The following is a 22,746-nucleotide window of genomic DNA, read 5'->3' as shown; positions in this document are numbered from 1 at the left end:
ACATTCAGGTGGTCTTTGCCCTGTGAAGCCTGTACTCCAAAACCCTGGGCCAGTAGGAGAGGCTGCCCCTGGGGAGAGTACTCCCTCTCCATCTAAGTTAATGACTGTTTCTCTGCCTTCTGGGAGCTTTGGTGTGTCTAAGCCGCCTGTCATACGGAGTCGGTGTATGGCCTCCGTTCTACAGTTCCAGAACCCGGTGTGGGCATTGCCTGATAATGGTCGAGCCCTGCTAAAGAGCAGTCTAGTCCTGCAAGGACAACTACAGCTCCAAGTTGGAGCCTTATACACGAAGAAGTTTGTTTTCCGTATGCTGTCTGTTATGCCCTTGGGTCATTCTAAGCCAAGGACTCTACCACCCGCTCTGGTCAAGAGTTGCAGTAAGGTGCTTCGTTTGAACTTACCCAGTCTTGAGAAGTGTCTGGTTCCCATGTGTCAAAGACACTCAGCAGTGACATCTTGTTCTGCTGGTCTGCTAGTCGTCGAGTCAAGTTGTGCTGACGTCACCGAAGATGGGGAAACGGTGACTATGTCTCCACACATCTCCAGCGACTATACCAAGATGTGCTAATGTCACCGAAGATGGGGAAGCGGTGACTATCTCTCCACACGTCTCCAACGACTTTTCCTGTATTCCGTTCCTAGGAACATCCCCGCCGCTTGGACGATTTCTTCTGGATAACGGGCAGAAGATTGTTCCTATGTTTATACCTTCTGCGTCCTTATGGCCGGCTGGTGAAGATTTCAAAACTGAAGTTTGTTCACCTCAATTTTTCTCTGACCCGGTGGAGCTGATGCTCTCCACACTCATCACTAGTGACTTTTCCTGTGTTCAGTATCCGGGAGCTTCTCTAATACCTGTTGGGCAAAATTTGAATCCTATGAGACGGTTTCCAGTTTCCAAGTGTCTGGCTGGTGAAGATATTAAGATGGCAGCATTCAAGTCCCTGTTACCTATGTACCTGGAGGAGATGGTCCAGTCCATAGAGAAAGCTAACCCCATTGGGTACAATGAGACTTTGCTACCTGAGATTTCCGATGAAGTTAATCCTACAGAGCACAAAGAGACTTTGTTTTCTGAGATTCCTGGTGACCCTCCTGCCACCTTCTACCCTGAAGATGTCATGTTGGCCTGGACTATGTGTGCTCCCATCCTTCTTCTACAAGTTATTCTGGCGGGCTTGAAGAAGAGGGGCCGTAAAGGGGGGGGTACTGTAACAACTCTGCTGGCATCACGGCATGGCCTCGCATTTCTCACACTATCTTACCCACTGCTCCAGGCCATGATGTGGTTTCTGTTTCTTGCCAGCTCCATGTTCTATGTCTCTGCTCTCTGCATGCTTCATGGTTCTGTGTATAGAGGGGCGGCGCCTGAACTCTCTGGTTCTTATAGGAATCAGGTGCATCTGTCCAATCTGTTCCTGACTAATTGCCAGGAGACCTCCAGTATTTAGTTCAGCTCCACCCAGTGTTCTGCGCCTGTGCAATGTGATAGCTCAGTTAGTGTCTTGCTTCTGAGTTTGCCTGGCCTTTCTCTGAGTTACTCCCTCTCTGGAGGATTCTCTGTGTTATTTCCTTGGTCTTGTTGTCCGCCCACCAGGAGGCAGTATATCCTGGTCCCAGTGTCTTTGTCCTTGTGTCTTGTTCCATTGCCTTGTCTGCACTTAGTCTTACCTCGGTCTCCTAGTCTTTGGCTTCCTTCCCTGTTGTCTTTCCTTGTATTCTCAGTCTGCTTTCACTCCGCACTCTTGCAGCTCTGCCTGCTCTGTACCTTTGTGACTTTACCTCTGCTCCTCTCTTCTGCGTTTCTGCTCCTTTCTACTCAGCTTATCTTCTGCTGTTGCAGTTATCCCTTGCTGCAGCTTCTCTCCACATTCCTTGTGGCTCTGCTCAGCTTTGCTGCAGAGACCTCTCCCGCAGCTCCGCTCCGCTCCTTGCGGTTCTACCTGGCTCCGCTCCTTGCGGTTCTACCTGGCTCCGCTCCTTGCGGTTCTACCTGGCTCCGCTCCTTGCGGTTCTACCTGGCTCCGCTCCTTGCGGTTCTACCTCTCCTGCACTTGGCTCCGCCTCCTGCGGTTTTGCACTTGGCTCCGCCTCCAGCTCTTGGCTCCGCCTCCTGCGGTTTTGCACTTGGCTCCGTCTCCAGCTCTTGGCTCCGCCTCCTGCATTTCTGTTCTTGGCTCTAGCTCCTGTGCTTTCGCTCTGCATCCGCTCTTGCGGTCTTTATCTACTTATTCCTAGGTCCTCGTGTCTGAACAGGTTCTTACCCGTTCTACTTACCTGCCTGCAGACCGGTCCCTACCAGTTCTTCCAGTGTACCAGTCTTGTCTACCAGTCCTGCCAGAGAGCCAGCCGTGCCCACCTGCCTACCAGAGAGCCAGCCGTGCCCGCCTGCCTGACAGTGTTCCTGTTGTACCCGTCTGCCTGCCTATGTGCCAGCCGTGCCCGCTTGCTTGTCTATGTTCCGTTCCCCGGTGGGATCAGCAGCCACAACCAGACTCCACCCTGGAGTGGTACCTGGTAGCTTCCTATTGCACAAGTCTGACCTCACCATCAGAGGCTCCAGCGAACACCTAGGAAGCTACTTAGTTACGCCCCTTCCAGGGAGGTTTGGTCTGTGGTCCAGTGGGGCCACTCCCCCGCACGCCCGCGCCAACCAGTCTGGGCGCAAGCATGACAGAAGGCACAGATTTCCACCTGTGAAGAGAACTCTGGAGGTGCCATTGGACCGGCCGGACTTGCGTAGCCTGGTTATCCGGATTCCGGACTGAGGACCCAGAGATCTTCAGTAAAGAGGTAAAGAGACTGCAACCTGGTGTCCTCGTTATTTACCGTGACCTGCACCACTACAGCTTCACCACCATCATCCGTCATACTTATTTACTGTACGCCCCTCGGCAGGGTCACGGACCGGGCCTAGCCACCGTGACAACCCCAGAGCAGAGACTCACAGGCCCGGTACCGGGTACCCCTCGGCCCTGCGGCAGTGGGGGGGGGGGGGCGCTACACTGATATGCACGTACATGGAGGTTATAGGTTACAAATTACCGCAGTAATATGTAATTTAGTGTTCCGTCCTGTGAACCTGGAATACTAGTCGCACTTTGGACTCAATCACTAATTATAATTGTTGTACTATTATATATGATGATTTTTAGTGGATTCTATATTTCCAATAAACGCACTTTTATGGTACTTCTTTTGTTCAGCTTTTTTTGACTCTTGTTTCTCCTATATTAGTTAGGATGGGATATAAGGTGCTCTAGTCCTCTGTGCCACCTTGTATGATGGGATGTAAGGTGCTCTAGTCCTATGTGCCACCTTATAGGATGGGATGTAAGGTGCTCTAGTCCTCTGTGCCACCTTGTATGATGGGATGTAAGGTGCTCTAGTCCTATGTGCCACCTTGTATGATGGGATGTAAGGTGCTCTAGTCCTATGTGCCACCTTGTATGATGGGATATAAGGTGCTCTAGTCCTCTGTGCCACCTTGTATGATGGGATGGAAGGTGCTCTAGTCCTATGTACCACCTTGTATGATGGGATATAAGGTGCTCTAGTCCTATGTGCCACCTTATAGGATGGGATGGAAGGTGCTCTAGTCCTATGTGCCACCTTGTATGATGGGATGTAAGGTGCTCTAGTCCTGTGTGCCACCTTGTATGATGGGATGGAAGGTGCCATCTTTTATGGTGGGATGTGTAAGACCCCGAAGGACACTTCTTTTGGAACATTTGATCCATTTCCAAACTTTTCATTACGGGCATAAAGAAAGTTATTCCTGTGCGTCAACTTTGTACTGTGGGTATTAAACTCTCCTATTGCACTTGTACAGAAGCGGAATCCCCTTCCATGAAACCCATGACAGAACAAAGTGCAGGAACTTGCACAGTGCCGTCCTCACCTCCTGCTGCCTCTCCGGTTGGTAGAACTGAAGATTCGGGTCCACAGCCGGAATATTATTGTGGGCCAGCGCTTTGCCCAATTCCCTCCAGTTGCTGTACCCTGAAAAAAAGTAGTAACATAATTCTGTTTTAATGGGATTATTATACTTTCTAAAGATTCATTATTGATGTAATGGTGAAAGCAGCAGTGACAGAGCCGTCCATCCACTGCTGCTAAATAATAGGGTAAGAGATCAGAGCGACAAACAGGGAGCACAGGGGCGAGGGGAGCGAGACCGACAGATGGGCACCTACAGGTGACAGTGGGTGATGGCTTTCATCTGCAGAAAAAGGATTTTCTTTTCAGCCCCCTCCTCCTGTGACCTTATCCTGCTGGCACAATTAGAATGGGCCACATAGAGGGAAGGAGGAGAGCAGGAATCCCAGAAACATAGAGCAGGGCTCATCCGGGGCTTCCTGGTTCATGAGCAGTGTATATATACAGGACAGGAGGAGTGGTACTGTGCAGTGTATATATACAGGAGGAGTGGTACTGTGCAGTGTATATATACAGGAGGAGCGGTACTGTGTAGTGTATATATACAGGAGGAGTGGTGCTGTGCAGTGTATATATACAGGAGGAGTGATACTGTGCAGTGTATATATACAGGACAGGAGGAGTGGTACTGTGCAGTGTATATATACAGGAGGAGTGGTACTGTGCAGTGTATATATACAGGAGGAGTGGTACTGTGCAGTGTGTATATACAGGAGGAGTGGTACTGTGCAGTGTATATATACAGGAGGAGTGGTACTGTGCAGTGTGTATATACAGGAGGAGTGGTACTGTGCAGTGTATATATACAGGAGGAGTGGTACTGTGCAGTGTATATATACAGGAGGAGCGGTACTGTGCAGTGTATATATACAGGAGGAGCGGTACTGTGCAGTGTGTATATACAGGAGGAGTGGTACTGTGCAGTGTATATATACAGGAGGAGTGGTACTGTGCAGTGTATATGTACAGGAGGAGTGGTACTGTGCAGTGTATATATACAGGAGGAGTGGTACTGTGCAGTGTATATATACAGGAGGAGTGGTACTGTGCAGTGTATATATACAGGAGGAGTGGTACTGTGCAGTGTATATATACAGGAGGAGTGGTACTGTGCAGTGTATATATATAGGAGTGGTACTGTGCAGTGTATATATACAGGAGGAGTGGTACTGTGCAGGGTATATATACAGGAGGAGCGGTACTGTGCAGGGTATATATACAGGAGGAGCGGTACTGTGCAGGGTATATATACAGGAGGAGCGGTACTGTGCAGGGTATATATACAGGAGGAGCGGTACTGTGCAGTGTATATATACAGGAGGAGCGGTACTGTGCAGTGTATATATACAGGAGGAGCGGTACTGTGCAGTGTATATATACAGGAGGAGTGGTACTGTGCAGTGTATATATACAGGAGGAGTGGTACTGTGCAGTGTATATATACAGGAGGAGTGGTACTGTGCAGTGTATATATACAGGAGGAGCGGTACTGTGCAGGGTATATATACAGGAGGAGTGGTACTGTGCAGTGTATATATACAGGAGTGGTACTGTGCAGTGTATATATACAGGAGGAGTGGTACTGTGCAGGGTATATATACAGGAGGAGTGGTACTGTGCAGTGTATATATACAGGAGGAGTGGTACTGTGCAGTGTATATATACAGGAGGAGTGGTACTGTGCAGTGTATATATACAGGAGTGGTACTGTGCAGTGTATATATACAGGAGTGGTACTGTGCAGTGTATATATACAGGAGTGGTACTGTGCAGTGTATATATATACAGGAGTGGTACTGTGCAGTGTATATATACGGGAGGAGTGGTACTGTGCACTGTGTCTTCCTCGGTGACTCTATGTGATGTATTCTGGGTCTCACGGACAGAAGATTGGGATTTCTCCCCTTTATAGTGTCCGGTTACCCCGTTTTGCCGCGATAGGAGCCGCTATCTTCTGCCTGGAAGGTTCCGGCACTTTTGATGTGCTGCAGGTAATAGTGTGGCCGATCATATCTGATGGACAGATTCACATGCGGGTCCCCGGGGTCTCGCGCAGAGATATAAGATGACAATAGGGGCTCAGTTGCAGTCAGACAGGCTGTAACGAGAATACTCGACTATTTGTGGAGACGCCGCTAAATAAGTGGTGGAGGCCGTGAAGGTCAACGCTAATGGTATAGACACCGAGACGCACAAAACACTCATGGCCACCAGTAAAGGGCCCATTGTTCACTGCTCCATTGCTCAGACTTTCCCTTCTGATTCTTCGTAGTCATTCAGTTATAATGGAGCAGGTGATGGTTTATTAATGGACGTAAGAACCAGGATAAGATCAGCTCTGGGGCACAACTATGGCGGCAGCTACATTAAACCATAAGATGCTGTTACTGATGACTATGTATGATGACTACTCTCCTCCACACTTATTCGCTCCTCACACAACCGCCTCCAAGATTTCTCCCAAATATTCCCCGTCCTCAGGAATTCCACGCCTCAACACATCAGATTATCCACCACCCTCGGATCCTTCAGATGGAACCTGAATACCCATCTTTTCAGGAAAGCCTACAGCGTGCAATAACCATTCTGCCGCCTCACCACCACCCGAGCTGTCGCCTCACCACCACCCGAGCTGTCGCCTCACCACCACCCGAGCTGTCGCCCCACCACCACCCGAGCTGCTGCCTCACCACCACCCGAGCTGCTGCCTCACCACCACCCGAGCTGTCGCCCCACCACCACTCGAGCTGCTGCCTCACCACTACTCGTGCTGCCTCTTCACCATCACCGGAGCTACCGCCTCACCACTACCGGAGCTGCCGCGTCACCACCACCGGAGCTGCGCCTCACCATGACCAAAGCTGCCGCCTCACCACCACCGGAGCTGTCGCCTCACCAGCACCCGAGCTGCCGCCTCACCACCACCCGAGCTGTCGCCTCACCACCACCTGAGCTGCCGCCTCACCACCACCTGAGCTGCTGCCTCACTAGCACCAGAGCTGCTGCCTCACCACCAGAGCTGCCGCCTCACCACCACCGGAGCTGCCGCCTCACCAGCCCTCGACCTGCCGCCTCACCACCACCCGAGCTGCTGCCTCACCACCACTCCTGCTGCTGCCTCACCATCACCGGAGCTGCCGCCTCACCACCACCCGAGCTGCCGCCTCACCACCACCCGAGCTGCCGCCTCACCACTACCCGAGCTGCCGCTTCACCACCACCTGAGCTGCCGCCTCACTAGCACCAAAGCTGCTGCCTCACCACCAGAGCTGCCGCCTCACCAGCCCTCGACCTGCTGCCTCACCACCACTCCTGCTGCTGCCTCACCACCACTCCTGCTGCCGCCTCACCATCACCGGAGCTGCCGCCTCACCACCACCCGGGCTGCTGCCTCACCACCACCCGAGCTGCCGCTTCACCACCACCTGAGCTGCCGCCTCACTAGCACCAGAGCTGCTGCCTCACCACCAGAGCTGCCGCCTCACCACCACCGGAGCTGCCGCCTCACCAGCCCTCGACCTGCTGTCTCACCACCACCCGAGCTGCTGCCTCACCACCACTCGTGCTGCCGCCTCACCACCACCGGAGCTGCCGCCTCACCACCACCCGAGCTGATGCCTCACCACCCGAGCTACCGCCTCACCACCACCAGAGCTGCTGCACCCCCGACCTTCTGTCTCTTCCCCATTATCCCGTAGAATGTTAGGCCGCACGGACAGGGTCCTCTCCCCTCTGTACCAGTCTGTCATCGTAAAATTTGTTTACTGTAAGGCTAGTTTCACACTAGTGTTTAGCTAGGCTTCGGAGGGATGCGGACTTCCTCCGTGAAGCTCTGCCCACTGCCGCACCTCTTCATTCAGCTCCGCCTACGGCTGCATGCGCACCCTATCTTTAACATTGGGTACGCAGGCCATGCCGCTGTATGCGGACGCCTCCGCATGCATCGTTTTGATGGTGTGATGACCTGCGCCGAACGCAATGAGTTGCAATTTCGTGCAGATGCCGCACTGTCAAAACGACGCATGCGGAGGCGTCCGCATACAGGGGCATGGCCTGCGTACCCAATGTTAAAGATAGGGTGCGCATGCCACATGCAGCCGTAGGCAGAGCTGATTGAAGAGGCGCAGCAGTGGGCGTGGCTTCACGGAGGAAGTCCGCAGCCCGACTAAATGCTAGTGTGAAACTAGCCTAAGTGATATCTGTAACTTGTATGTAACCCTTCTCATGTGCAGCACCATGGAATCAACGGTGCTATATAAATAATAATATTAATGGAGGAAGGGACCTACGGTAAATGTTCTTATTGAGTCTCATAGTTACCTTTCCTGTTACACTACTATAGGCGTTATACCTGCACTGTGACATCACTGTGTGCATTATCCCTGTACTGTGACATCACTGTGTGCATTATCCCTGTACTGTGACATCACTGTGTGCATTATCCCTGTACTGTGACATCACTGTGTGCATTATCCCTGTACTGTGACATCACTGTGTGCATTATCCCTGTACTGTGACATCACTGTGTGCATTATCCCTGTACTGTGACATCACTGTGTGCATTATCCCTGTACTGTGACATCACTGTGTATTATCCCTGTACTGTGACATCACTATGTGCATTATCCCTGTACTGTGACATCACTGTGCGCATTATCCCTGTACTGTGACATCACTGTGTTATCCCTGTACTGTGACATTACTGTGTGCATTATCCCTGTACAGTGACACAACTGTGCAACTGCGTGCATTATACCTGTATTGTGACATCACTGTGTGCATTATCCCTGTACTGTGACATCACTATGTGCATTATCCCTGTACTGTGACATCACTGTGCGCATTATCCCTGTACTGTGACATCACTGTGTTATCCCTGTACTGTGACATTACTGTGTGCATTATCCCTGTACAGTGACACAACTGTGCAACTGCGTGCATTATACCTGTATTGTGACATCACTGTGTGCATTATCCCTGTACTGTGACATCACTGTGTGCATGATCCCTGTACTGTGACGTTGCAGCAGTAAAGGTGAGGATTCCGTTGGAAAACTGGGCAAAGGGGCAAACTGGAGAGGTCCTGAAGCACGGGCGTCGCTGGCATCGGGTGAGGGGCACACGGCGTGTCTATTTAGCGGAGCGTCAGAGCTTATTTGTCGCCGCTGCCATCTTTAGTGTCTTTCTATTTGCAGAGTCAGATGGATCATTATTATTTTAGGCCAGAGGATACGATTTTTATAATGCCAAGTGGCTGGCAGCCAAAATAAACAGGTCTTTCAATAAGTGAGCAAACACCGACGGGCACAGAGACAGACGGTCACAGAGACAGACGGTCACAGAGACAGAGGGGCACAGAGACAGATGGGCACAGAGACAGATGGGCACAGAGGCAGACGGGCACAGAGGCAGACGGGCACAGAGACAGACGGGCACAGAGACAGACGGGCACAGAGACAGACGGACACAGAGACAGAGGGGCACAGACACAGACGGTCACAGAGACAGACGGACACAGAGACAGACGATCACAGAGACAGACAGACACAGAGACAGAGGGGCACAGACACAGACGGGCACAGAGACAGACGAGCACAGAGACAGATGGTCACAGAGACAGACAGACACAGAGACAGAGGGGCACAGACACAGACGGGCACAGAGACAGACGAGCACAGAGACAGACGAGCACAGAGACAGACGAGCACAGAGACAGACGGTCACAGAGACAGACGGACACAGAGACAGACGGGCACAGAGACAGACGGGCACAGAGACAGACGGACACAGAGACAGACGGACACAGAGACAGACGGGCACAGAGACAGACGGTCACAGAGACAGACGGTCACAGAGACAGACGGGCACAGAGACAGACGGGCCCAGTGACAGACGGGCACAGAGACAGACGGGCCCAGTGACAGACGGGCACAGAGACAGACAGGCAGAGACAGACGGGCACAGAGACAGACGGGCACAGAGACAGACGGGCCCAGTGACAGACGGTCAAAGAGACAGAAGGGCACAGACATAGATGGACACAGAGACAGACGGGCACAGAGACAGACTGGCCCAGTGACAGACGGTCACAGAGACAGATGGGCACAGAGACAGACGGGCACAGAGACAGACGGACACAGAAACAGACGGGCACAGAGACAGATGGGCACAGAGACAGACGGTCACAGAGACAGACGGGCACAGAGACAGACGGGCACAGAGACAGACGGTCACAGAGACAGACGGGCACAGAGACAGACGGGCCCAGTGACAGACGGGCACAGAGACAGACGGGCACAGAGACAGACGGGCCCAGTGACAGACGGGCCCAGTGACAGACGGGCACAGAGACAGACGGGCCCAGTGACAGACGGTCAAAGAGACAGAAGGGCACAGACATAGATGGACACAGAGACAGACGGGCACAGAGACAGACTGGCCCAGTGACAGACGGTCACAGAGACAGATGGGCACAGAGACAGATGGGCACAGAGACAGATGGGCACAGAGACAGACGGGCACAGAGACAGACGGGCACAGACACAGATGGGCACAGAGACAGATGGGCACAGAGACAGACGGGCACAGAGACAGACGGGCCCAGTGACAGACGGTCAAAGAGACAGAAGGGCACAGACATAGATGGACACAGAGACAGACGGGCACAGAGACAGACTGGCCCAGTGACAGACGGTCACAGAGACAGATGGGCACAGAGACAGATGGGCACAGACACAGATGGGCACAGAGACAGATGGGCACAGACACAGACGGGCACAGACACAGACGGGCACAGAGACAGACGGGCACAGAGACAGACTGGCCCAGTGACAGACGGTCACAGAGACAGATGGGCACAGACACAGATGGGCACAGAGACAGACGGGCACAGACACAGATGGGCACAGAGACAGACAGGCACAGACACAGATGGGCACAGACACAGATGGGCACAGAGACAGACGGGCACAGACACAGATGGGCACAGACACAGATGGGCACAGAGACAGACGGGCACAGACACAGATGGGCACAGAGACAGACGGGCACAGACACAGATGGGCACAGACACAGATGGGCACAGAGACAGATGGGCACCTCCTCACCTGGTGAAGGTGAGGAAGCTCCGCCAAGAAACATTAGGAGACGATGCATATATTGATACAATGTTTCTTTGTATTGACACATTTTGGCTTCTTAGAGACACCGTACATAGTGTGCAGCTGAGAATCTCCCGATCCCTCATACATGCACGCTCGCACAGCTGAGCGTGCATTTTTTTTTTTCAATAGGAAGACTGGAGAAAACTGCCGCCAATCTCTCCCAAGAACACAATGATCGGACATAGTAATTCAACATGCTCGATCCTCTAACTTCCACGTTCATCTTGTTATCAGCCATTTTAGATGGGAGAAGCTGGGATTCTTCATAAATCCTGCACTGGCTGAATAATACTAGAACGAGTGATTACTAGTTGAGCAGTTTCCCCTCCGTTCTGCACACAGGACTCGTCTATGGCGGCCGTTCCTGCCGCTCGCTGCCATGTTCCAGGACTGTGATGTTTCCTCCCATTTAAGATACAAAGCCCAAAGGGATCAATTATAAAGAGCAGCTGGTCCATGAGGCGCAGAGGAGGATGCTCCAGTGCTCATGTTATACCTGCCACAGCTGCTGCCAGAACCACCCCTGACCCCGGGACTCGGCCGCACACTGGTAAACAACTACTGGAACCAGCAGCAACTGGGAGGAAAAACACAGAGCTAGAACCTGGTACATAATGTAAAGCTGGTATAACCTGGGCACCTTCTGTATATAATTATATATGTACAGCCGGTATAACCTGGGCATCTCCTGTATATAACTATATATGTACAGCCGGTATAACCTGGGCATCTCCTCTATATAATTATATATGTACAGCCAGTATAACCTGGGCATCTCCTGTATATAATTATATATGTACAGCCGGTATAACCTGGGCATCTCCTGTATATAATTATATATGTACAGCCGGTATAACCTGGGCATCTCCTCTATATAATTATATATGTACAGCCAGTATAACCTGGGCATCTCCTGTATATAATTATATATGTACAGCTGGTATAACCTGGGCATCTCCTGTATATAATTATATATGTACAGCCGGTATAACCTGGGCATCTCCTGTATATAATTATATATGTACAGCTGGTATAACCTGGGTATCTCCTGTATATAATTATATATGTACAGCTGGTATAACCTGGGCATCTCCTATATATAATTATATATGTACAGCTGGTATAACCTGGGTATCTCCTGTATATAATTATATATGTACAGCCGGTATAACCTGGGCATCTCCTGTATATAATTATATATGTACAGCTGGTATAACCTGGGCATCTCCTGTATATAATTATATATGTACAGCTGGTATAACCTGGGCATCTCCTATTATATATATATATAATAATATATTGTAAGGTGGCTGTCAGCCACCTAGTGTATGGGAGATAAGCCTGGAGTAATGCTTTAGTACATATAGGACTAAAAGGGGTTAATCGGCCATGACAGATCTATTCTGAGCAGCTGAGCAGTTGGGAGAGAGGGCTGCTCACATATCCCCACCACTGGTTATTGTTCATTTTGTAAAATGAGACCTGTTTGTCTCACATGTCTGTGTATGGAGGCGTGCAGATCTCCTGGACTGAGTGCCTTTGCAAAAGGACTAAGTAGCACGACTCTAAGCCAGACAGGCTAACCAGCACTATTATTGTATGGACTTTTTGCTTTATGCTTTACTTTGTGCCAGACAACGGCTCTATTTGAGTTTCCTGTGATTTAGTTTACAAGGATTGAAATAAACCAGCTGGACTTTTCAATAGAAACAGTTCCTGGGATATCTCACATGACTCCAAAGTGAGTAGCATTGTTACATTTGGTGGAGAATGTGGGCAGCGTTCCCAGGGAATACGTGTGACTGCTACAGAAGTACTGCATGTCATGGGTGAAGGCGGCTATGGGCCAGGCAGCAGCGACAGAAAGCATGGAGGACCTGATTAAAACACCTGCTGCAAGCCCAACAGCAGCACCAGCAGCAGCCACAGCAGCAACAGCTGGCACAACAGGAGACAAGTAAGCTGCTTATACAACAGCAGCATCAGCAACAGGTCCGACAACAGCAGCAGATTGAATTACCCACAGAGGCACAGCGGCAGCTCTGACTCCAAAGTCAGCTGGTTTTTCTATCTGGAAGGCAGTGAGGAGAGCATTGCAGACAATGATCCCAGATGACCATATAGAGATCTTTTTAACCATTTTTGAAAGGGTCGTCGAAAGGGAGAAACTCCCACCAGAGCACTGGGCGGAAATTCTGGCGCCATACTTAACAGGGGAGCCACAAAAGGCCTACTATGATTTAACCTTTCAGGACACCAAAGAATATGCAAAATTGAAAACAGAAATTTTGGTACGCTTGTGGGCGACAATGTCTGTCAGGGCACAACGGATCTACCTCTGGACATATCACCCCTGACAAACCCCCTTGTCCCCAAATGTTTGATCTGCAGCACCTCGTTCAAAAGTGGTTGCAGCTGGAGTGCTCTACCCCAGCACAGATGGTAGAGCGAGTTTTAATGGACCAATTTTTGCACTCCCTTCCGAGCCTGATGCAAGCTTTGGTTGCCCAGAGAGATCCCCGAAATGCGATGACTTGGTCGGACTGGTCGAAAGGTGCCAGGGGGTCGACAGTTCCTTGGGGAGGCATCCCACTCCATACTGGGGGTCCCATCAGGGGGCGGAAGCTAAAAAGGGAGTGGAGTGTCCAAAGTCCAAGGGGGTGGCGGAGATCATGCTGAGGGTCCTATCAGGGAATATAATTTGCTGGAGATGTCAAGGCCCAGGTTATGTAGTCACCAGTTGTCCCCTGACCACCGAGCAAATGGACTGTGTAGCATGGGACGCCGGTGTTCATTCTACGCATATCCGGCCAGCAGTGTGGACTGCCCACCCGTCGAGGAGCCCCAAGCTTGTCTTGTACAAGGGAATGGTCTGCAAATAACTGGACTACTACGCTCAGGGAGTCTGGTGATCCTCATGAGGGCCACGCTCCCTCTCAAGTTGATCCCTGGGAAGAAGATGGGCTAAAGACTATCTGGTGGCCAGAGTGGTTATTGAGATGGCCCAAGGTACTGAGTCCCAGAAGGTCAATGTGGCCCTGGATTTACTGCACCCAATTATCATAGGCCGAGATTTTGTGTTGTTTTGGGACTGTTTTGGAAGGGGCGGAGACCTCGAATGCTCGGATAAGAGATGGGTTGGCCCTAAAGAAGTATCCCCACCTGAAGAGTCTGACGGGTTTCCCTTCTGTGTAATGGTGGGAAATGAGGAGGTAGTATTCCGTGAGGCCAACATTCCTGGGAAAGGGATGACCGCTACCCATCAAGGCATAGCAAGAAAGGGACCCTGTAGAAACTCCATATCAGCTGGTTAAGCCAAAAGAGAACACGGAAGATGTCACAATAGCCAAGAAGCTGTCAAGGGCCCCAAAACAGCAATGTCAAGAATTGCTGCAGCAGAACTGGGACCTGTTCTCAGAATTGTCGGGGTGCACAGATGTCACAGAACACGAGGTTCTGATGGAACCCCCAAGTGCAGGTGAATTTGAAGCCCTACCAAATTCCACAGGACCACCGAAAACTGAACTTCATGGAAGTGAAACGTATGCTGAATCTTGTAGTCCTTGAGGAATCTAAGGGCGGGTGGTCTAACACGATTGTTCTTGTTCCAAAACGCGATGGAGAATGGAGATTCTGTAATATCGGAAGCTGAACAAAGTCTCCAAGTTTGACGCATATCTGATGCCACATGTTGATGAGCTGATGAGAGACTTGGGTCGGCAAGGAACATAACCACCTCGGATCTAACAAAAGAATATTGGAAAATCTCCATGTCACAGGAAGCCAAGGAGAAGATGGCTTTCTCTACGCCCGACGGTTGCTTCTAATATGTCTGGATGCCTTTCGGACTGCATGGACCAGTTCCTCACCCCCCACAAAAATTACGCTACGGCATACCGAGATGATATTGTAATCTTCATCCCAGATTAGGGAAGTCATCTGGGAAAGGTCCAAGCAGTGTTTGAGGCTCTCAGGAAGGTGGGGTTCTCTATAAATCCAAAAAAATGTGCCCTGGGGAAAGAGGAGGCCAAATACCTTGGATACGTGGTAGATTGGGGCAAAATCAACCCCCAGATGAATAATGTGGACGCAATCCAGAACTGACCGAAACCACTCTCAAAAAATCAAGTTGGGGCCTTTCTGGGAATAGTTGGGTACTACAGGAGGTTCATTCCAAACTTTGCCTCGGTGGCCGCAGCCCTGACCAACCTCCTGAAGGGGACAAAATTAGTCCTGGACAAATGGATGTCGGAGGCGGAGATGGCCTTTCAAGAATTGAAAATAGCTCTGTGTAAGCAGCCGGTCATGACTGAGTATAAGTTCCTTCTTAAAGTTGGAGGCAAATGGAGACCTTAGAAGTCAGATTAGGAGCGGTCATTTCTAAGGCGATACACAGACAGGAACATCTTGTTCTCTACCTGAGTAGGAAATATGTCGGCATGTGACAAACATTATTCCACTGTGGAAAAAGAATGTTTGGCCATAAAGTGGGCGGTGGACACATTGCGATACTGTCTCTAAGGGCAAAAATTTAAATTAGTGTTAGACCATGTCCCACTCAAGTGGATGAGGGACAAAAGAGGGAAAATGCTCAGGTTACCCACTGATTTCTAGACCTGCAGGATTCCCGCTTCTATGTAGAACATAGAACCGGCAGTTACATGATAATGTCGATGCCCTCTCGCGAATCCCATGTCTAGTGGAAGAAGGTACCAAGCCCACAACATTAGGCAGAGAGGGGAGATATGTAGGGTGGCTGTCAGTGACCTAGTGGATGGGAGATAAACCTGGAGTAATGCTTTAGCACATATAGGACTAAAAGGGGTTAATCGGCCATGACAGATTGATTTTGAGCAGCTGATGAGTTGGGAGCGATGGCTGCTCACCATATCTCCACCCTTGGTTATGGTTTATTGTGCAAAATGAGAATTGTTTATCCCACATGTCTGTGTCAATGGAGGTGTGCAGATCTCCTGGATTGAGTGTCTTTGCTAAAGGACTAAGAAGCACGACTCTAAGCTACGCGGGCTAACCAGCACTGTTTGGACTTTTTGTTTTGTTTTATTTTGTGCTGGACAACGGCTGCATTTGAGTTTCCTGTGATATCGTATATGAGGGCTGAAATAAACCAGCTGGACTTTTACATAGAAATGGTTCCTGAGATATCTCACATCACTCCCAAGTGAGTAGCAATGTTACAATATGTACAGCTGGTATAACCTGGGCAGCTTCTATATATACACCGTAATTATATATGTACAGCTGGTATAACCTGAGCATCTTCTGTATATAATTATGTATATTAGGCTGGTATAACCTGGGCATCTCCTGTATATAATTATATACGGTATGTACAGCTGGTATAACCTGACATCTCCTGTGTATAATTATATATGTACAGCTGGTATAACCTGGACATCTCCTGTATATAATTATATATGTACAGCTGGTATAACCTGGGCATCTCCTGTATATAATTATATATGTACAGCTGGTATAAGCTGGACATCTCCTGTATATAATTATATATGTACAGCCGGTATAACCTGGGTATCTCCTGTATATAATTATATATGTACAGCTGGTATAACCTGGGTATCTCCTGTATGTAATTATATATGTACAGCTGGTATAACCTGGGCATCTCCTGTATATAATTATATATGTACAGCTGGTATAACCTGGGTATCTCCTGTATATAATTATATATGTACAGCTGGTATAACCTGGGCATCTCCTGTATATAATTATATATGTACAGCTGGTATAACCTGGACATCTCCTGTATATAATTATATATGTACAGCTGGTATAACCTGCACATCTCCTGTATATAATTATATATGTACAGCTGGTATAACCTGGGCATCTCCTGTATATAATTATATATGTACAGCCGGTATAACGTGGGCATCTCCTGTATATAATTATATATGTACAGCTGGTATAACCTGGACATCTCCTGTATATAATTATATATGTACAGCTGGTATAACCTGGGCATCTCCTGTATATAATTATATATGTACAGCTGGTATAACCTGGGCATCTCCTGTACATAATTATATATGTACAGCTGGTATAACGTGGGCATCTCCTGTATATAATTATTTATGTAAAGATGGTATAACTTGGGCATCTCCCAAGGGTGGTATAACCTGGACATCTCCTGTATATAATTATAAACGTACAGCTGATATATAACGACATATAGGAGATACCCAGGTTGTATCAGCTGTATGTTTATAATTATATACAGGAGATGCCCAGGTTATACCAGCTGTACATATATAATTATATACAGGAGATACCCAGGTTATACCAGCTGTACATATATAATTATATAAAGGAGAAGCCCAGGTTATACCAGCTGAACATATAGAACTATATACAGGAGATACCCAGGTTATACCAGCTGTTCATATATAATTATATGCAGGAGATCCCCAGGTTATACCAGCTGTACATATATAATTATATACAGGAGATGCCCAGGCTATACCAGCTGTACATATATAATTATATACAGAAGAAACCCAGGTTATACCATCTGTACATATATAATTATATACAGGAGATTCACAGGTTATACCAGCTGTACATATATAATTATATATAGAAGATACTCAGGTTATACCAGCTGTACATATATAATTATATACAGGAGATTCCCAGGTTATAGCAGCTGTACATATATAATTATATACAGAATATACCCAGGTTATACTAGCTGTACATATAAATTATATACAGGAGATTCCCAGGTTATACCAGCTGTACAATATAATTATATACAGGAGATGCCCAGGTTATACTAGCTGTGCATATAAAATTATACACAGGATATTCCCAGGTTATACCAGCTGTACATATATAATTATATACAAATGATACCCAGATTATACCAGCTGTACATATATAATTATATACAGGAGATGCCCAGGTTATACCAGCTGTACATATATAATTATATACAGGAAATGCCCAGGTTATACCAGCTATACATATATAATTATATACAGGAGATGCCCAGGTTATACCAGCTGTACATAAATAATTATCGTATATAAAGGAGAAATTTTGTATTTTTTTTCTGAAAAGGAGAAATGGTCAAAATTAAAAAACCCAGTGCTTCAGACCTCAAATAATGCAAAGAAAACAAGTTCATAATCATTTAGAAACAACAATACTAATGTTTTAACTCAGGAAGAGTTCAGAAATCCATATTTTGTGGAATAACCATGATTTTTAATCCCAGCTTTACTGCGTCTTGACATGCTTTCCACCAGTCTTTCACACTGCTTCTGGCGCAAAAAAATGTTTTACGCAGTTCTTGTTTGTTGGCCTGTGACTATCCATCATCCTCCTGATTACATTCCAGAAGTTTCCAAAGGGGTTCAGGTCTGGAGATTGGGCGTCCATGATAGGGATTTGATGTGGTGGTCTCTTAATTTTTGCCACAGCTGTATAATTATAAAAAATGCCCAGGTTATACCAGCTGTACATATATAAATTTACACAGGAGATGCCCAGGTTATACCAGCTGTACATATATAAATTTACACAGGAGATGCCCAGGTTATATGTACAGCTGGTGTAACCTGGGCATATTCAGTATATACAGTGAGGGAAGTCTTGTTTGCCAGAGGGATCAAATACTTATTTCTCACTGCAAAATGCAAATAAATGTATATAATTTATACAATGTGATTTTCTGGATTTTATATTTGATATTCTATCTCTCAATGTTAAAATTTACAGACCCTTAAAATTATTGACTGTTCATGTCTTTGTCAGTAAGGGATCAAATACTTATTTCCCCCACTGTAACTATATACATACATCTGGTATAACCTGGGCACCTCCTGTATATAATATAGTACAGTAATAGTTGCAGTCAGTATCCTTCTCTCACATAGCTCGTCTTCCTCCGCAGTGGCGGTCTTCTTCAGTCTTTTCTCTGGTAAGTTCCTTTTAGCACATACCTGATATTAGTGGTGACGTAGTAAATATCTTCAGAATTGTCCATTGTCTCAGACCAAACTCAAGTTATTGTTTGAGGCCACACCCACGCTGGCCTCTATTGTCTTAGACCACAGTGGACAAACTTACAAAATCAGCAAAGGATCAAATTCTTATTTCCACCACTGTAATTATATATGTACAGCTGGTATAACCTGGGCATCTCCTGTATATAATTATATATGTACAGCTGGTATAACCTGGGCATCTCCTGTATATAATTATATATGTACAGCTGGTATAACCTGGGCATCTCCTAGATATATTATATATGTACAGCTGGTATAACCTGGGCATCTCCTGTATATAATTATATATGTACAGCCGGTATAACCTGGGCATCTCCTGTATATAATTATATATGTACAGCCGGTATAACCTGGGCATTTCCTGTATATAATTATATATGTACAGCTGGTATAACCTGGGCATCTCCTGTATATAATTATATATGTACAGCCGGTATAACCTGGGCATCTCCTGTATATAATTATATATGTACAGCTGGTATAACCTGGGCATCTCCTGTATATAATTATATATGTACAGCTGGTATAACCTGGGCATCTCCTGTATATAATTATATATGTACAGCTGGTATAACCTGGGCATCTCCTGTATATAATTATATATGTACAGCCGGTATAACCTGGGCATCTCCTGTATATAATTATATATGTACAGCTGGTATAACCTGGGCATCTCCTGTATATAATTATATATGTACAGCTGGTATAACCTGGGCATCTCCTGTATATAATTATATATGTACAGCTGGTATAACCTGGGCATCTCCTAGATATATTATATATGTACAGCTGGTATAACCTGGGCATCTCCTGTATATAATTATATATGTACAGCCGGTATAACCTGGGCATCTCCTGTATATAATTATATATGTACAGCCGGTATAACCTGGGCATTTCCTGTATATAATTATATATGTACAGCCGGTATAACCTGGGCATCTCCTGTATATAATTATATATGTACAGCCGGTATAACCTGGGCATCTCCTGTATATAATTATATATGTACAGCCGGTATAACCTGGGCATTTCCTGTATATAATTATATATGTACAGCCGGTATAACCTGGGCATCTCCTGTATATAATTATATATGTACAGCCGGTATAACCTGGGCATCTCCTGTATATAATTATATATGTACAGCTGGTATAACCTGGGTATCTCCTGTATATAATTATATATGTACAGCTGGTATAACCTGGGCATCTCCTGTATATAATTATATATGTACAGCCGGTATAACCTGGGCATCTCCTGTATATAATTATATATGTACAGCCGGTATAACCTGGGCATTTCCTGTATATAATTATATATGTACAGCCGGTATAACCTGGGCATCTCCTGTATACAATTATATATGTACAGCCGGTATAACCTGGGCATTTCCTGTATATAATTATATATGTACAGCTGGTATAACCTGGGCATCTCCTGTATATAATTATATATGTATAGCTGGTATAACCTGGGCATCTCCTGTATATAATTATATATGTACAGCTGGTATAACGTGGGCATCTCCTGTATATAATTATATATATACAGCTGGTATAACGTGGGCATCTCCTGTATATATTTATATATGTACAGCCGGCATAACCTGGGCATTTCCTGTATATATTTATATATGTACAGCCGGTATAACCTGGGCATCTCCTGTATATATTTATATATGTACAGCTGGTATAACCTGGGTATCTCCTGTATATAATTATATATGTACAGCCGGTATAACCTGGGCATCTCCTGTATATATTTATATATGTACAGCCGGCATAACCTGGGCATCTCCTGTATATAATTATATATGTACAGCCGGTATAACCTGGGTATCTCCTATATATAATTATATATGTACAGCTGGTATAACCTGGGCATCTCCTGTATATAATTATATATGTACAGCTGGTATAACCTGGGCTTCTCCTGTATATATTTATATATGTACAGCTGGTATAACCTGGGTATCTCCTGTATATAATTATATATGTACAGCTGGTATAACCTGGGCATCTCCTGTATATAATTATATATGTACAGCCGGTATAACCTGGGCATCTCCTGTATATAATTATATATGTACAGCCGGTATAACCTGGGTATCTCCTATATATAATTATATATGTACAGCTGGTATAACCTGGGCATCTCCTGTATATATTTATATATGTACAGCCGGCATAACCTGGGCATCTCCTGTATATAATTATATATGTACAGCCGGTATAACCTGGGTATCTCCTATATATAATTATATATGTACAGCTGGTATAACCTGGGCATCTCCTGTATATATTTATATATGTACAGCCGGCATAACCTGGGCATCTCCTGTATATAATTATATATGTACAGCCGGTATAACCTGGGTATCTCCTATATATAATTATATATGTACAGCTGGTATAACCTGGGCATCTCCTGTATATAATTATATATGTACAGCTGGTATAACCTGGGCATCTCCGGTATATAATTATATATGTACAGCTGGTATAACCTGGGCATCTCCTGTATATATTTATATATGTACAGCTGGTATAACCTGGGCATCTCCTGTATATAATTATATATGTACAGCTGGTATAACCTGGGTATCTCCTATATATATTTGCTGCTATATGCCGTTATCTGAGGTCTGTTCATGTTGGGAGTTGTAGTTCTCTAGTGTAGTAGAATGGGAGGATGCTAGTAATATTTCTCCTTCTTGCGGGTAGAGGTTGGATGATATCCTCCTCCTGGTTCTTACAGTTGGAGCCTCCTGCACTTTCAGCCCCATCTTGTGTCAGTCCTCACTGCTGCACTGGCATTATAGTCGGAGCAGGAGGGCTGGAATAAGATGGTTCTGTGACTTGCCGGACGGCACAATGATGGGGGTTATTGTCAGCCACTTACTGCGATTGATGGGGTTCCCGCTGGAATACGTCTCCATCTGCAGATACACCGTCCAGACCCCCAGCAGCAGGATGGCGAACAGCAGGAACAGCCAGAAGTTTCTCTGCAACTTCTTCAAAGGCAGCGGGCGACCCCACATCCTGGCCGCCCGCCTCCCGCGCACCCGTCTCTGCAGCGTGGCTCCGGGGTCCGCTCTCTCCTGCGGCTCGGGGGCGCTCTGGCCGATGGCTGCCAGCTCATCCCCACTGCTCCTCCATTAGAACCCTGCCAACTGTGAAAGAATTGGGGTGTAAGGTGTGGTGAGGAGCGGCGGCCGCCCCCGGTGAGAGGACCCGGGGAGCAGGTGCCCTCTTACCTGGTGCCCCCTTACCTGGTGTCCTCTTACCTGGTGCCCTCTTACCTGTGTCCTCTTACCTGGTGTCCTCTTACCTGGTGCCCCCTTACCTGGTGCCCTCTTACCTGTGTCCTCTTACCTGGTGCCCTCTTACCTGGTGCCCTCTTACCTGTGTCCTCTTACCTGGTGTCCTCTTACCTGTGTCCTCTTACCTGGTGCCCTCTTACCTGTGTCCTCTTACCTGGTGTCCTCTTACCTGTGTCCTCTTACCTGGTGCCCTCTTACCTGTGTCCTCTTACCTGGTGCCCTCTTACCTGTGTCCTCTTACCTGGTGTCCTCTTACCTGGTGTCCTCT

The 22,746-nt window shown here is 47.2% G+C and overlaps 1 protein-coding gene across 1 annotated transcript in view; it reads right to left on the bottom strand.

Annotated features, from left to right (window-relative positions):
- B4GALNT3 (beta-1,4-N-acetyl-galactosaminyltransferase 3) overlaps positions 1 to 22,373 on the bottom strand; it is a 70,315-nt gene extending 47,942 nt beyond the window's left edge. Inside the window, exons 1-2 of the mRNA XM_077267018.1 lie at positions 22,058 to 22,373; positions 3,902 to 4,002 (exon numbers count right to left, since the gene is read on the bottom strand). Coding sequence (XP_077123133.1) covers positions 3,902 to 4,002; positions 22,058 to 22,196 — 240 coding nt within the window. The 5' untranslated portion in view covers positions 22,197 to 22,373. The remainder of the gene's footprint in view (positions 1 to 3,901; positions 4,003 to 22,057) is intronic.
- Positions 22,374 to 22,746: the final 373 nt, after the last annotated feature.

This window comes from Ranitomeya variabilis, chromosome 5 (genome assembly GCF_051348905.1).
Source record: "Ranitomeya variabilis isolate aRanVar5 chromosome 5, aRanVar5.hap1, whole genome shotgun sequence".
Lineage (NCBI taxonomy): Eukaryota > Metazoa > Chordata > Amphibia > Anura > Dendrobatidae > Ranitomeya > Ranitomeya variabilis.
Note: the sequence above shows the minus strand (reverse complement) of the source record. Positions and strands in the feature narration are given on the sequence as shown.